Here is a 14,554-nt window from a genome sequence, read left to right as displayed (position 1 = left end):
CAACTCATCAATGTGTTTGGTAGTTACATATAACATGCTTGGAAATCAGGCATAAAAACTCAGACACTGTATCTGATTTGAAGAGTTTCACATGGGAACAGCTCATATGTTGGTTACATAGTTGGGCCATTCTACCGAATTGGTTCAAAGTGAGGTTGGAAATATTTTAAAATGTTGTATGTTTTATTCCCAAAACTTTGTCCGTATATATATTGTACCATATCTAAAGTACACATATCTAGTAAAAGAACCGTCAATTTTTATATGGTATTTTCAGACTGTGTTGGAATGTTTTTCCTCTCCCAAAAAGTGTCACTACCGAAACATAGTATAATACACTATAGTAAAAATGTATTATTATTAACCTGTTAAGATTGTGTTTCCTTCCCTTCTCTGAAGAGTATTTTTACAAATATTTCTTGAAGGTTTTCACAATTAAATCAATAAAAATGAGATTTGTACCAAATTTCTAAGTTAAATTTATACAATTCATCAAAATCTAAATGCAATATTTCTTTGTAAAATGCATAATACTGATCATATTGATTCCAGAGTTGATGATTGATACAATTGAACATACATTAAACCAATCAGTATCATAACATTTTAGTTGATAACTCAATATACTTTGAGTTATCAACTAAACAGTGGATGTTTTTTACAAAAACATCCACTGTTTAGGTTGTGACCACAGTATTTTGTTTGCAAGGTTGTGTCATATTTCCTCAACCTTATTGCTTAATCTTAACTCATAACATGCCTTAGGTTGGGAATATTACAAACACAAATGTTTTGTGGTCAATAGAATAATTTTATTTTTGAAGACATAACAATTGTTCATCCAGAACCATTTAAAGTACAAACATTACTTATCAATGGAAAATTACCGAAGTGGGTTCAGTAAAAGAGAACAAGAAAACAGTGACAAATACCTGATATTATGTTGTACTGTATGTTTAAGGGGGTTCAGTGTCAGACACCATCACAAATACATTCACAAATTTAGTTTTTCACATACTGCGGTGAACACTCTTGGGCTGATCTGGACATGCCTCTGTGTGACGTTTTCTGGTGGAGGGATTAAAGTGACGACCTTGTCCTCTAGTCGCGGTCAATAAAAGCGATTTCGCCCAATGTTGTGCATGACTTTGACCTCAAGGGCACCTGCAGACAGATAACGGGTAAAATAAAAGGACATTGGGCGAGATATGATAAGTATTGCTTGTATTGGAATCTTATAAGACTATTAAATAAAGTTTGATTCAAAGGGAATGGGAATATGAGAACGGAAGATGGCCAAGTGAGAATGAATGGAAAGAGGGACTTTACCATATGTTTCGGTAGTGACTGTTTCGGTAGTGACAATTCCAGCTAACTTTGAGCATAACTAAAGAATGCTAGCAAGCGGATGGCTAGCATACACGTATTTGAAGAGGTGTACACACATAAAAACATAATACTTTGCATTAAGCCCCAAAAAGTTTACTTAATTGAAGAGAATATGTGTTCGGTAGTGACAATTCTTAAGGTTACACGCCGATTTTCAGACTTTGGAACACATTTATATCAAAAGTATGGGATTTAGCTACTTACCATTCAGCCATAAGGGACAGGGATGCAGTGTCACTGCCTGGTCAAAAATGCAGGCACAGCCAATGGACTAAAACTCTTGTGTTTCGGTAGTGACATGAAAACTGGGGACATGATTTTTTGGGTATAGTTTTTTAATTTTAAAATTAAACCCACAATAAATCTAAATCTTACAACTTCTGTTTAAACTTAATCATAAAGATCTTTGAAATTACACCATTGAACAAAATCTAAAAATTGTTTTAAGTGTTATTTACAGAAATTGAAATTTAGATGTCAGGGTTGGGGACAGCTACTTCCCAATAGAAAGTACCCTATAAATGATGATTTTGTATATATTTAGCTTATCACTATCGAACTTAATGCCTTGGGTTTAAATAGACCATAACACATTCTTATTAAATATCTATGTCTGAATACTTAATTGTTTTGTTAAATAGTTTTTGTTGTTGGGGGACAGCACTTTGAACGAATTCGGTAGAATGGCCCAGTTATGTTCCAAGGGAGAAAACAAACCTACACGCTTAACCTAAATTGTTTGCTTATCTCCCATGTTGCATTGGTTTACAAGGATAGGATCTTATTCTAGCACAAAAGACAGTGAGCGTTTTACAGCTGCATTGATGAAAATGTACTAATTTGGTTAGACGAAGGAATACTGACTGCATGTGTTATGCAGCCCCGGATAAAGTTTTATATCACTAATATATTCTCCACAGAAAACAGACATGCAAAACGGAATAACATAATAATAACAACAATGATGATAGTAATGTTTGCAATTTAACAGATTATATTTGATCTTGTAAAATGCTACCTCCAGAAATGTCAATATGTATCTGAACTTTTAAATGCATATAGTTAATTATGTTTGTACAAGGCCGATATAAGTACACATCTGTATCTTCCACTGAAATCTGCCTGTTCTTCACAATATAATATTGAATAACATCATATACTGTTAGCGGGCTGTGGAGCATATTTTGCTGTTCAGTGGCTGTGGATCAGTTTGAACAGTTATCTGTGGGAAAATGTGTGTTTGCTCTTTTTGGAGGGCTTAGATAGATGAGTTTGGCTGTGTGTGAATGCACCTGCTCTTTTCCCACCATGATAAGAAAAAAGTATGAGCGCTTGTTTTTAAAGTTTCCTAAAAAATAAAAATGCAACTACAATGATTATATAATTAAATGGATTTTGAGAGATTTATATGGTTTCTGACTACCTGTATATAAACATTTTTCCAATCTTTTCCCCATTCCTCACTACAACATGACATTGCTCATTCGATCTGGAATTATCCGCATGGATTTCTGATGTTGGCAGGTAACTTAACGGTTGCATAATACTTTCTGAAGGTCGTCCAGTCTCAAACTGATATAAATAGTGAAAAGCAAACCATCTGGTCCACAGTGCTCCAACATGATTTGGCTTGTGGCTTTTCTGTCCTGCATTGGTAAGTTTTTCAAGAAATATACAGACATGCTTTTCAATAGACCTTTTCAGTGCTATTACTGTCACCAATGGACTCTCTGGTCATGCTCATCTCTGCACCAAAGGGCTGATTTGTGCTGAAACACCCTTCAACCATAATGTGCACAATGAGAGGGTCATAGGAGGCCATGATGCCCAACCCAACACCTGGAGATGGCAGGTGAAAATGCACTACTTTAAAAAACTATTTCCTTTACAGTGGTTCTATACAAGTATGGTCCTTTTTGTGACAATACGATCCAGTAAATTTCTTATTTCTTATTGAGCAAATAGGCTCAGCATTGCGCTGCTAGACCTCATCATACTGAGGAATGATGTGTATTTGTTCTCTGTTTTCTCTCAGGCTTCTCTCCAGTTAGATTCATACAATGACGGTTCATTCTACCACATCTGTGGAGGCTCTATCATTGATGGTTTCTACATTCTGACTGCAGCTCACTGTATCCTCAGGTTGGGTCTCTCACTGTCCTCATTGACATCAATACACATTCAACAGAATGCACTGAATAGCCAGGAACAAACGCCGCCAATCCTGTTCTGCCTATTCCTTGTCCGCTGGATACATGATAAGTAAGCATAGTTTGTCTTTATTTCTTACTTTCCTGTCAGCGTGGATCCTAGTCTGTACCGTGTGGTGGTGGGTGAGTATGACCTGTATGAGGATGACGGCAGTGAGCAGTTCATCCGTGTGGAAATGATTTCTGTCCATCCTGGCTGGACCGGAGACCTTGGCAAAGGGTAAAATGAAAACAAGTCAGACCGCTTCTCTTACTTTAGCCACTCAAAAGCACACTTGTATTGACAGCAGTGGCCCACGGGGATAGTTTCAGGGGCATCACTAGTATTCACATTTACAACTGGGAGCAATCCTGTATTACCACTTTCCCTCAACTATGGCCACAGAACTTCATTGCTTTGCACAAGTAGATGGAAACAAAACTGCGGTATCTCATCCCCTTTTTGTTTTTTTTGGCGATCAGAAATGATGTTGCTCTCTTGAGACTGGCTAATCCTGTGTACGACAACGGCTACGTGGCCATCGCCGACCTTCCCCACCCTGGGGAGATGCTACCTCATGGGTTCACCTGTTACGTCACCGGCTGGGGACTTATCGACTGTGAGAACACACTCATACTACCGTACTATTGAGTATGCCAGAAAAAACAGTATGTCCCAATACATAGTATGTTAAATGCAGCACAGGATGTCCTATTGCTTCTGGACGCATTTTGCAGTATGTAAGCCAGCATGCTTTTCTTGTTATTCTGACCCACTTTCCTCTGTGCAGCAGATATAAGAGCAAGGGGGTCAAAGTTCAAGAAGCAGTGTTATGAGGAAGTAGTATGTCCCAATTGAATGCACACTGCAAGCAACAGCACTTTGTTAGGGCAGCTGCAGTATGAAAAGATTCATAAACTCCCTCTTCTCCTCTTTTTCCAGACGGAGGAAGCGTGCCTGCAATCCTGCAGGTGGCTCCCATCCCCGTGGTGGAGCATGCAGTCTGCTCCCAGCCTGGCTGGTGGGGCAGCATTGCTCTGAAAACCATGGTGTGTGCCGGAGGGGATGGAGTCATATCAGGCTGCCAGGTAAAGCAAACACATGCGTACTGTTTTGATCTCCATTAATGCAAGACCTTGACCATACAAAATGTTCTTTTTTTGGGATTATTTTTCTATTTTTTCTAATTTAACGGAACACTTTAAGCGACTCAAATGGTCAGTGATCCTGCACTAGTGGCAACTCATTGATCATTCTGACAACAATGCCACCCAGTGGATCTCTGTCTAAGTAAAAGCTGTATCAAACAGGTTTAGTAAGAGGCAACGTCCTACTTCTCATCCTACGGTCTTCAAGCTGGACCCTCTCTTCTTGTGTCTGTTCTTGTTGCTACCTGTCCCAGGGCGACTCCGGAGGTCCCCTGAGCTGTTTCACAGGCGGAGCCTGGAGAGTCCACGGTGTTGTCAGTTACGGTCCAATCGGCATGTGCAACCAAGTGTCAAAACCCACAGTCTTCACCAGAGTCTCTTCCTTCCAAGACTGGATCTATTCAGTGAGCCTCCTAATACCTCTATGACAGGATCCTGAAAATGTCACCACTTCATCTGCATATTTTAGTTGCCTGACTTTTATTTTCTTTGTATGTTTTTGTCCAGGTCATACAATAGATGTCACTGTGTATCCTGTCAAATGGAACGTGGGAAATAAAATCAATTAGCATCTCAGTCATATGTTTACATGCAGTACATCTTTTCTTGTAGTTCTGAATGTAGCCAAACGGTGGCAACAGTGGTTAATGTTTAGATTAAATTATATGCTTGCAATAACCTACTTTGGTTACAACCAGTCTGCAAATAGGCCCACATTTTAAAGGGCCACAGTTTAAGGGTCATTGGGCCAACAGAAGAAGTCATAGTGAAAACCCTGATTTTTTTAACATCCCAATCTGCAACCCCAGTAGATCAAACATTCTTAGCGATGTTTTGATGGATGATTAAGAAGAACGACCAAAGGGAATGGACTTATATTAGGTTTAAGTGGCAAAGCAGCATAGAGGTAAAGCCTTTTTTAATGTAGTCAGATCAAAGAGAACCAAAAATAATTCTTGTAAGATCTACCTAAAGACTTAACAAGAACCACATTTTCTTAATGGTGGCCAAATGTGAGCTATATGCAGTCACTGGCCGACATTTCCGTCTTGTCTGGCATCTCTGGCCATATATTTGTGGTGGTAGCCATGCAGGAGACTACAGCATGACATCACACGCAGTGTTTTTCTCTCAACCATAGAGACCAAAAGCCACAGATGAATTCCAGTGGTTTATACAAATAAAATCCCAAAGAATGTCAATGCATTGAGCACGAACAACACACTGCCTATAATGCAATAGAAAATATACTGATTTTAGTAGGTAAGAACATGAAACCACTGAACATGTTTTCAGTTAGGAAGTCTACATAAAATATGCATAAGATAAATCAAAGAGAGCTGTATGAGCTTATTTGTTTATCCTCTAAACTGCACTAAGGTTTCACTGTATAACAAATCAGCATATGACAAACAACAGCATTTAGAAAATGTTTTTTTATTATTATTTGGAGGGACAGGCTGTCAAAATGGCTTAGATGAAAGAAACTGTTTTGTTTTTTTTAACAGCAGGTTAAAGTGTGAATATGTAAAAAATAAAGCAGCTTTGTTTGCTCTGCAGGACCATTCAAGCAGAAATATGTACAACACAAAAGGCGAAAAGTAAGACACGTTCTTTGAAAATAAAATTAAAAAAAAGCTGTACTGTAATACATTACACTGATAAACACTCACTGTTGCCATTTCTTCATGAGCATTGATGTTTTATACAAGAGAAACAAACGTTTGCTTGCAAAAATCAGTGCCCTCTTCTTGGCGTAAGAACATATATCGGATGGATTTCAAAGTAATTAAAAAAGGCAAAAAGCGAATAATACATTTCCAACGTGCGCTCAGCACTTTTTCAAAGTATACAATTAATCAGAACAAGTTTTAACAAACAGGACCTGCATGCATAATTTCTAAAGGGTCCAGAAAGGCTGTTGAAACAGCTGTAGAAAGGGTGAGATATGTACATCAACTCTCTAGTGTCCTCAACTGTCCTCAACCACACTGGTGACAGAATCACCTTTGAAAGGTCTTGTTCTATTATGAATGAGGCAACGCTTCATTTTGTTAGGGTTTGTATGTGCAATAAAAAGTGTATAATATATGCAGTTTTTATGCACAAAAAACCCTTTACATGTGATATTCAGTACATAATGTAACCCAAGTCACAGACTTCCAAGCAATTCAGAATACAATCAAATTGATCTTTGCAATTTACTTAGTTTTAGTGGCATTTCTAAACATGAGACTGCCTATTAAAAATACTTCAGAATGCTAGAGAGCGATAACCTTCATAAGTGTACATTTCTCTATCATTCATATATTACAAAGTTTGTCCCAGATTGAAAATTACTCATTTTGCTTTCTTAATAAAATATTCAATTTCTAAGTGATTAGAATTCTTTTTTTCAACCTACATAAATTAGTTACAAAATATTAGTGTCATTTTCTATGGTTACATTATAGGCAGCGATACAATAGACCCATAATTTAGTTTCAGTGATTAGGGAGATTCCACAGTTTTCAGTCCCAAAGCTTAAATGGAAGCACTCTGCACACACCATTGGCAGGCATGGCTCCCCTGATAAGCAGGCACATCCAGTAAACTTCACAACACCCCATTTTTATTGCCAAAATGTCTAAAATTAAATAGCTAATGAAATGATGATGTAATAAGTTAGTTAAAAAAAATGTTAAATGTAAAAGAGAATAGATATTAAATACTTTCTGATGGACTTGTGGTCCCATTTCCCAAAGCAATGACTTTACGCGAAATGGAAAGAAAGGAAGGAAGATTGCACTTTTAGGTGAAAATATCAAACCACAGTGCTTCTTGAGTGAAAGTAGGCTTTTATCTGAAATAAATAGAATAAAATCATGAAGGAAATAATTTAAAACAAAAGCAATAAAGACAATAAAAGCTACAGCATTAAATGGTATGAGCATTATTTCTAGTTACCCAGCTCATAAATAAGAAACTCCATAATTTAGCGGTTAACTGTTGAATCGATCCCATACAACCACAACGATGCCTATTCATACATAACTATTTTCACAGATAAAGTGCTGATCGAGGAGCTTTTAGAGGGATTATTTTTTGTACCATACAAGACCCTTGGGAGAGAGATCTTGAGGAGAATGAGTACACTAGCTTCAGGAATCAACACAGGGAGGACCCTATACTCAAGTCATCTGGGTGTAAGCCCAAAGGGAAAACATGAACAGGACTTTGTTGTGATTTGTCTCAGGTTTCATATGAAGGCCATCACAGCAATGGTCACCATACATTGCCTCCAAAAGCTAGAAAGCTAGAAAAAAAATTCCCTGAGGTGCACATTCAGCTGTGTTGAGATTCTCAACCTGGCCCCGGTTAAGGTTGATTCCTGTTTAGCATATGGTTTGCTGATCTTGGTTTGGTTAAAAGAGCTTTCTTAGGAACTGAGAGCCATCATTGGTTTCTATAGGCCTGGTCAAATTGATCTCTGTTTTGCATCTTTTCACTTTCAACACTAGCTGCCATCTCACACAGCAATAATCCCAAACTACTTTGCTAACGTTTTGAAGGCAAGTGTGGAATTTGAACATTTATTAGGCAAGAGGGAAATCACAGCTTCCTCCAAATATCACGTTGACATTAAATTCTTATGTGCATGTTCGGTCCCCTCCAAAACTCCTGTCTTTTTTTTCTTGCACTGTCCACACATTTTCACGTTTTGTCAAACTTTCACAGACTCCATCACAGACAATTTCATGGCTTCCTCCAACAGCTGATTGTCTGTAAATGTGGCAGGGGGTTCTGGAACGGATTCTGAAAGGCCAATCAGCGACTCCAGGAGGCAGGTCCCGGGGTCGCTCGCCGGAGGGAGGCTGGGGTAACTAGGAAACTGAAACTGAAAAAAGTTGTCCATGTGTTCATACTCCTTGAGGGAGTTGTAGAGTGAGCTGGGCCCCAAGCAGGGGAAACCGTCAAAGAACTCCAGGTCGGACTCCGAGGAGAGACTCAGGTCCATGTTGTAGCTCGCTGAGCGGTCGACGGTTGGGGAGGGCGTGCGTGGCACACTACTGCTATGGAACAGGCCGTTTCCCTGGTTGGCGTTCTCGTCCAAAAGTTCTGAGATGGCTGTGACTCGATTGTCTGTGTGATCGTCTAACAGTGCGGAATCTATATTGTCATTCTCGTCAGCAAAGTCCACCATGCTGAAGCTACTAAAAGCCTCCATGCATGGCTGCTGTTGTTCTTGCCGTTGATCTGGGCAGCAAATACCTTTACAGTCCCCACCGCCCCTGCTACTTCTTGAGCCGTTCTCTGTGTCGCTGAAACTCAAAATACGGCTCAGGCCTTTCTCATCCACATCCAGGTGGGTGCGATGCTCACACCGGCTCTCGCCTGCCTCAGAGTCCTCACTCTGACCAGAAGAGTCTGATAAGTCCGTCATATCGCTGCTGCAACTGTGCTCTCCAGCTGCCGCCAGTTCTGAACTAAAGGGGAAAGAGGCTGGCAAGGTGGTTGTGTTCTCCTCCTCCTCCTCTGTGCTTGACTGCTCCTCCAGCCTCTTCTCCAGCTCCAGCTTCATGATAGTATGGATGTAATGCGTCTGTACCCTAGTGGAGTTGAACTCAATGCGACCTTCTGTGTTCCCGCAGCCGTCCTTGGTACAGCCACATGGGAACGAGGAATGATCCATCTGTGGGGAGCAGAAGGAAGGAGTTAAATTACTTGAGAAATGCGGATAAGAAGTCCCAATCGTATTGTGATTTGGAGCCCTTGTTGTTGAACCACAGTTTAGGTTTTTTTTTTTGGCTTACCTGACATTTGATGCCGGCCAGGCTGCAGCTACATGTCTCAGGCTCGCAAAAGCCCTGGCAGTCGCAACCGCAGTTCTCCCTGGAGATTCTCAGCTCATGCAGCTGCCGCTTCTCCTCCTTGTCGATCTTCTTCACACCAGCGGCTTTGAGCAGTGCGTAGCGGCGTTTAGGCGGATAAGGCTGGAGGAAATAGCCCTCGTCCAAATTGACCCCACTGATGTCGATGTCCTGCTCGGGGATGTCGTCCACCGTTAGGCGCTCCGCCTCCTCATTCTCCTGGGTTCCATTCTTAGTCAGCTGGAGAGACATCAAATGAATGATTGTTGCATTGAACTTGTGCATCAGAATTTAGGGATTTTTACAAATGATCTGACACGCTTGAGGGCAACTTTGCTCACCTTCAATTTGAGAGCCTCCAGCTTTTCCTCCCTGAGTCTGTTGAGGAATTTTTCCCTGCGTAGGAGCCGCTGCTCCACAGCAAACTCAGCAAGCGTATACGTGCGTAGCACGCTGTGTCGCTGCATCATGCCCAGAGTGCACCCTCCACGACTGGGAACGCTGGTGAAGCCTTGGCACCGAGGGAAGAAGAACACCGTCACCTGGTCAAAGGTCACGTTGCCCCGTCGTGCTCTCTTGGATTTCTTAAGGATGGATGTTGCTGTAGATGAAGAAAGATTAGATTTAGAATACAGCTTTTCCAAGAAGGGGAGTGGTGTTTAAACAGACGGTTATTAGTGCATTCTTTTGAACAGCCTCAATTGCTTTTATGTGCCACTAGATGGCATAGTGCCATACCATGTGAAGTCTTAAACTGTGTGCAAACCCTTCTGAACAGACTGTAAAAGGACACCCCTCTGATTCATTGCCCTATCCTCAACCAAGCCTTATCATGTATCCAATTAAAAGACTCTGCTAACAGGAGTTCAACACATTTTACTTCCTGTAAAGTGAAACCTAAACTAACAAGAAACCACTCGGTCTCGTTTCTACTCGTCCTACTGTGCGACAGAAACCACCCAGCCCTGGAATTTCCCTGTGGTGGCCAAAACACAGGAGGAAGCAGGTCTGCCAGGATCACAAACGGGTGAGTAAATGCTCGGGGCTTCCGGAAGAGAGGCGGAGGATGGAAGTGTAGCTCTCAGGACAGGAATAAAAACTGCCCAGCCTGGTCTCCCTGCAAGCTGACAATCCCCACAAATGGCCCAGAAACTGAGGGGTCAAAGGTCCTTTTTCTGTTAAAAACATTCAGGACTCAAAGCAACCAGCCATCTTTCTATCCTCAGACAAATACAATAAAACCATATGGGAATCAAAGTGGAACCATATGTGGGAACAGTTATTCAAGCTTTATTGTAAATTACACTTCCTCTGCCGAGGAATATTAAACATTACTTTTGAGCCTTTAAGACAAGCAACTTTTTCCTCTGCAGATTTTTTTTGTATCACAGAAAAGGATGCTAATACTGGCATGTGTTGAGCATTACACCTTGTAGTGGGGAATTCCTCATAGATTCCCATTTTGTCAGCCAGCTCTCCCTCCTGGAGACACACCCTGAACCACTGCCCTCAAATGGAAAAATCTGTGTACTTGGTGCAATAATTGAAGCTCAGGGGAAGAAAACCAACCTTTTACCCCAATGCAGGTACAGACAATAGCCTTACTATGTCATCTAAATCTGCCGCTAGGGGAAATACAGATGAAACAAACTGCCAGTTCCAGCTTCCCATCCATCAAATCTAGTCAGGCTTATAACACCAGCAGGAGACAAATGATACCTTCTCCTCTGCCTCTAAATGGCTTTGTTGGCTGTTTTCCCCTGCTTCACCTCACAATGGCAGGCAACTTTCTGTCCAACACAAACACCGGATTATAATGGTTTGCACAATCTGCTTCTCTAGATGTGTCTGCATGCCTTCCTTTCTTGATTGTCCTACCCCCCCCTTTTTCCGTATCCCTTCACCCAGCCTCTTTCAGCACCTGTGCTGGGTGCATGCCCAGGATTCAGACAAGGCTCTATGTGTTCCCAGCCTTGGCAACCTGCCACGCTTCTCCTCTTGGCTCCCTGCCCCACCGTCCTGGAAACCTCACAACTGTTTGCCCTTCTCCCCTACCACCCCTCTCCAACCCGGCTGGTCCCCTAAAGGCCAGCAGACGTACCCAGGTCCAGACAGAAACACCCTGAAGGTGCTCGACCAACATCTTTCAGGGAAAGGTGAGGCTCTGTCTGTCTACAAGGCTCTGGGAAGAAGGTGGAGACGGCCACTGCACAATGCGATTAGCCATTTAGCAGCTTCAGGGCATAAAATCAAAAGGGGTATTCATTGCAGATGTCTGAAATCATTTCGGTGAACTGTTTCATGGGCTGCCAGCTGCCTAAATTCCTTAACTCTACCCCATTTTTATGGGTTTGTTATCAGAGCCTCTGCAGAGCAGTAAAGACAAGGCGAAAGAACGCATTAAAAAGCATGTAACATCAGCTCTTTCTATGATTTACTGTTGCTAGACGAGAACACTCACTGTTGAAATTTGTTGCTGGGGAGCTGGGGTTGCTGGGAGTGGAATCCAGGGTGTCCGAGTAGCAGCTCTCCCCCTCCGAGTCCAAGCCTGAGCAGGCGGAGGAGAAGGAGGAGGGTGAGGAGTAGCATGGGTCCTCATCCACCTCCTCAAACTTCCTCTTGAGCAGCCCACTCATGGCGTTAGCGCGAACAATCTGCAGGAAAGAGCAGAGGGAGAGGTTATTAGCAAATTCTTCACACTTTTTTTAACAGCTTTGAAGTTTTTTCTTATGAATGGTACAGTACCAATGAATAAACAATATCTGTATGTTGCATGGAAGGTATTGTGTACACACAGGCCATTTACAGCGTTATTGGTACAAGTGGGTCCTGTGCTGGGCCGCGTGAGACCGTATGCATCCCAATCTCGTGCTGCACTCAGCTGAGAGTGGAAGTTAGCCATGGCACAGGAAGCAATCAATCAGGCCTATTCACATAAGGCAACAATTACTGGACCCTTCGCCCTCTTCCAAATCCCATCAGCTCAGCAAATGCATTGATTAGAGAGAAGGACCAAGGACAGAGGTGACCAAATCATTCAGCCATACACATTTAATTTCAATCACTCCCTTTAGGCAGCACCATCAAATATGAGGGCCAAAGCCAGGGCCATTTGCCTCTTGTCCTGTTTGATGTGTTCGCATGGCAGTCATAGTAAATATGTACAGCTATGCGTGTTCAAGATGTTTTGTTATGCAACTGCTGCATGCATTCTTTCAGAGCTCCCGTGAGAGGGGCTGCTGGTTCAGCGATAAAAACAATCAATCCTTTGAGAAAGATAGACAGGCAGGCCAGCGGAGACAAGGAAAAAAAAGATGATCATGAGGAGAGAGAACACCATTCACCCTCTAATCTTCAAAAGCATTGCCTAATACCTGTAAAACCTCTTATGCGCAAGCTCTGTTGATATCTTTAAATGTTAAATGTTTAATGTTTCAGCCAATGAATGACACTCTTATAGCTCAACCAAATCAACCTCAGCGCGTTCTAGGAAACAGACAGAAACCACTGCCATGAAGGATTAACATGTTGAACGAGATGGAAGGTTTACTGCTAGTGTGTTTTACGGTTATGGGACATAAACACGTTTACGTGGCTTTGACAAACAACAGACAACCTTCTTCACATCTTCTGGGAAGCGCAAGACGACGACTGCCAAGAGACTAGAGAGGTCATCATCATAGTCCGGGGGCCGAGCCCCTGCTAACTTAAAGGAGGGATGGAGGAGAAGGAAGTGAAAGGAGAAGGAAGACATGACTGGGCTCAACTCCAGCACAGACACTCCCTGCAATAATGTGGAATGGAAAAGGAAAGGCGGCTGTTACTTTACCCACAAAGAGATCATTTCACCATCACACTTTGAACTGTCTTTGGAATATTGGCCAAATCACTTACAGCTGTTGCAGCTCGAGCATGTAATTGATTTTTGGTTATTTTCGTACGCATGTTTATAAGGAAATGTCCTTTTCTGTTGCTTTTTTTGGCTTGGTACAATTGCAGATTAGAGATCTTTAAATTAGTTAAATTCCCAAACATGTAAATTATTAGCCCGATATTGGCTCAGATACACAGACACCAAGCTGTCATGCCAACAGGCTTATTTGTCACCACTACTCCTTAGAGGACAACTAAATGTGTCAAAGACAGAATATACGTAACTTTAACTCCATGTGTGACCTGCATGCCTGTCTTATCAGGATGTTATGTAAGTGTCAGCAATTGAAGGCCTAAGTATACAAGGTATACAAGGAGGAAGTCATTTTTTAGCACGCAACAGTGAGCAATTATGCAAAACCGGTCTTGCCTTTTGACAAGGATAAAAGAGAAGTCAGAGTCAAGGGCAAGAGGCTGACACCTTTGAATAGGCAGTGGGGGCAGCTTTGCAGCTCTATAGTGGGCTGTTGTTATTGCTGCAGTCAGATAGTGTTGTCCCCAGTGCACATATGATGAATGAATCACCTTGCAATAGGTCAAGCTGGCTCGTACCGTCTCTGCAGGTACAAAAAGGCATCCTTTACATTGTGACCACCTCAGCGTTTCTTACATTCCCGAACCAATGAGAAAGCCAGTCGCTCAATTCCAATCCATCAATTTACTCGAGCAGTCAATAATCTCCAAATGCCTTTCACAGCTACTAATGTTACTGCATCATGGGATCTGCCTTGAAACAATTTAGAAACACCTGGGTGCAGCATCTGTTGCTTATCACTGATCAGACAACAAGTGTTCTAAACGCCACACCGCAGCATGCGCGTCCCAGTGCGAGGAAAGAGGGCCACACATGGGTTCACCTTGCATTTTTGCCATCACTCCCACCCCCATTTCCCTGTAAAAAAAAAAAAAAAAAATGAAAACAAAGCCGCGAGGCATCCCCAAGGGAGTGCATAGCGCCAGCTAAGCAAAGTCTTTTTAATTAAAAGCTGCAGTGAGGCAGAAGGAGAGGAGAGGGAGAGAGGTGGGGGGGGGGGGGGGGGGGGG

At 41.9% G+C, this 14,554-nt stretch overlaps 2 protein-coding genes across 2 annotated transcripts in view; one reads left to right on the top strand and one right to left on the bottom strand.

Annotated features, from left to right (window-relative positions):
- Positions 1 to 2,990: 2,990 nt before the first annotated feature.
- LOC116385068 (elastase-1-like) lies at positions 2,991 to 5,305 on the top strand. The gene is made up of 8 exons (XM_031850255.1): positions 2,991 to 3,043; positions 3,147 to 3,241; positions 3,425 to 3,531; positions 3,691 to 3,819; positions 4,062 to 4,198; positions 4,522 to 4,667; positions 4,982 to 5,131; positions 5,235 to 5,305. The coding sequence occupies exons 1-8, from the start codon at positions 3,010 to 3,012 to the stop codon at positions 5,244 to 5,246; spliced, it is 810 nt and encodes a 269-aa protein (XP_031706115.1). The 5' UTR covers positions 2,991 to 3,009; the 3' UTR covers positions 5,247 to 5,305.
- An 843-nt stretch (positions 5,306 to 6,148) lies between these two features.
- The window catches only part of csrnp1b (cysteine-serine-rich nuclear protein 1b), a 12,747-nt gene continuing 4,341 nt past the window's right edge, over positions 6,149 to 14,554 (bottom strand). Inside the window, exons 2-5 of the mRNA XM_031850254.1 lie at positions 12,039 to 12,231; positions 9,919 to 10,178; positions 9,521 to 9,817; positions 6,149 to 9,399 (exon numbers count right to left, since the gene is read on the bottom strand). Of these exons, the coding sequence (XP_031706114.1) occupies positions 8,431 to 9,399; positions 9,521 to 9,817; positions 9,919 to 10,178; positions 12,039 to 12,213 (1,701 nt within the window). The 5' untranslated portion in view covers positions 12,214 to 12,231 and the 3' untranslated portion in view covers positions 6,149 to 8,430. The remainder of the gene's footprint in view (positions 9,400 to 9,520; positions 9,818 to 9,918; positions 10,179 to 12,038; positions 12,232 to 14,554) is intronic.

The sequence above is a fragment of the Anarrhichthys ocellatus genome, unplaced genomic scaffold (assembly GCF_004355925.1).
Source record: "Anarrhichthys ocellatus isolate YVR2014 unplaced genomic scaffold, GSC_Weel_1.0 scaffold10, whole genome shotgun sequence".
NCBI classification, from domain to species: Eukaryota; Metazoa; Chordata; class Actinopteri; order Perciformes; family Anarhichadidae; genus Anarrhichthys; species Anarrhichthys ocellatus.
Note: the sequence above shows the minus strand (reverse complement) of the source record. Positions and strands in the feature narration are given on the sequence as shown.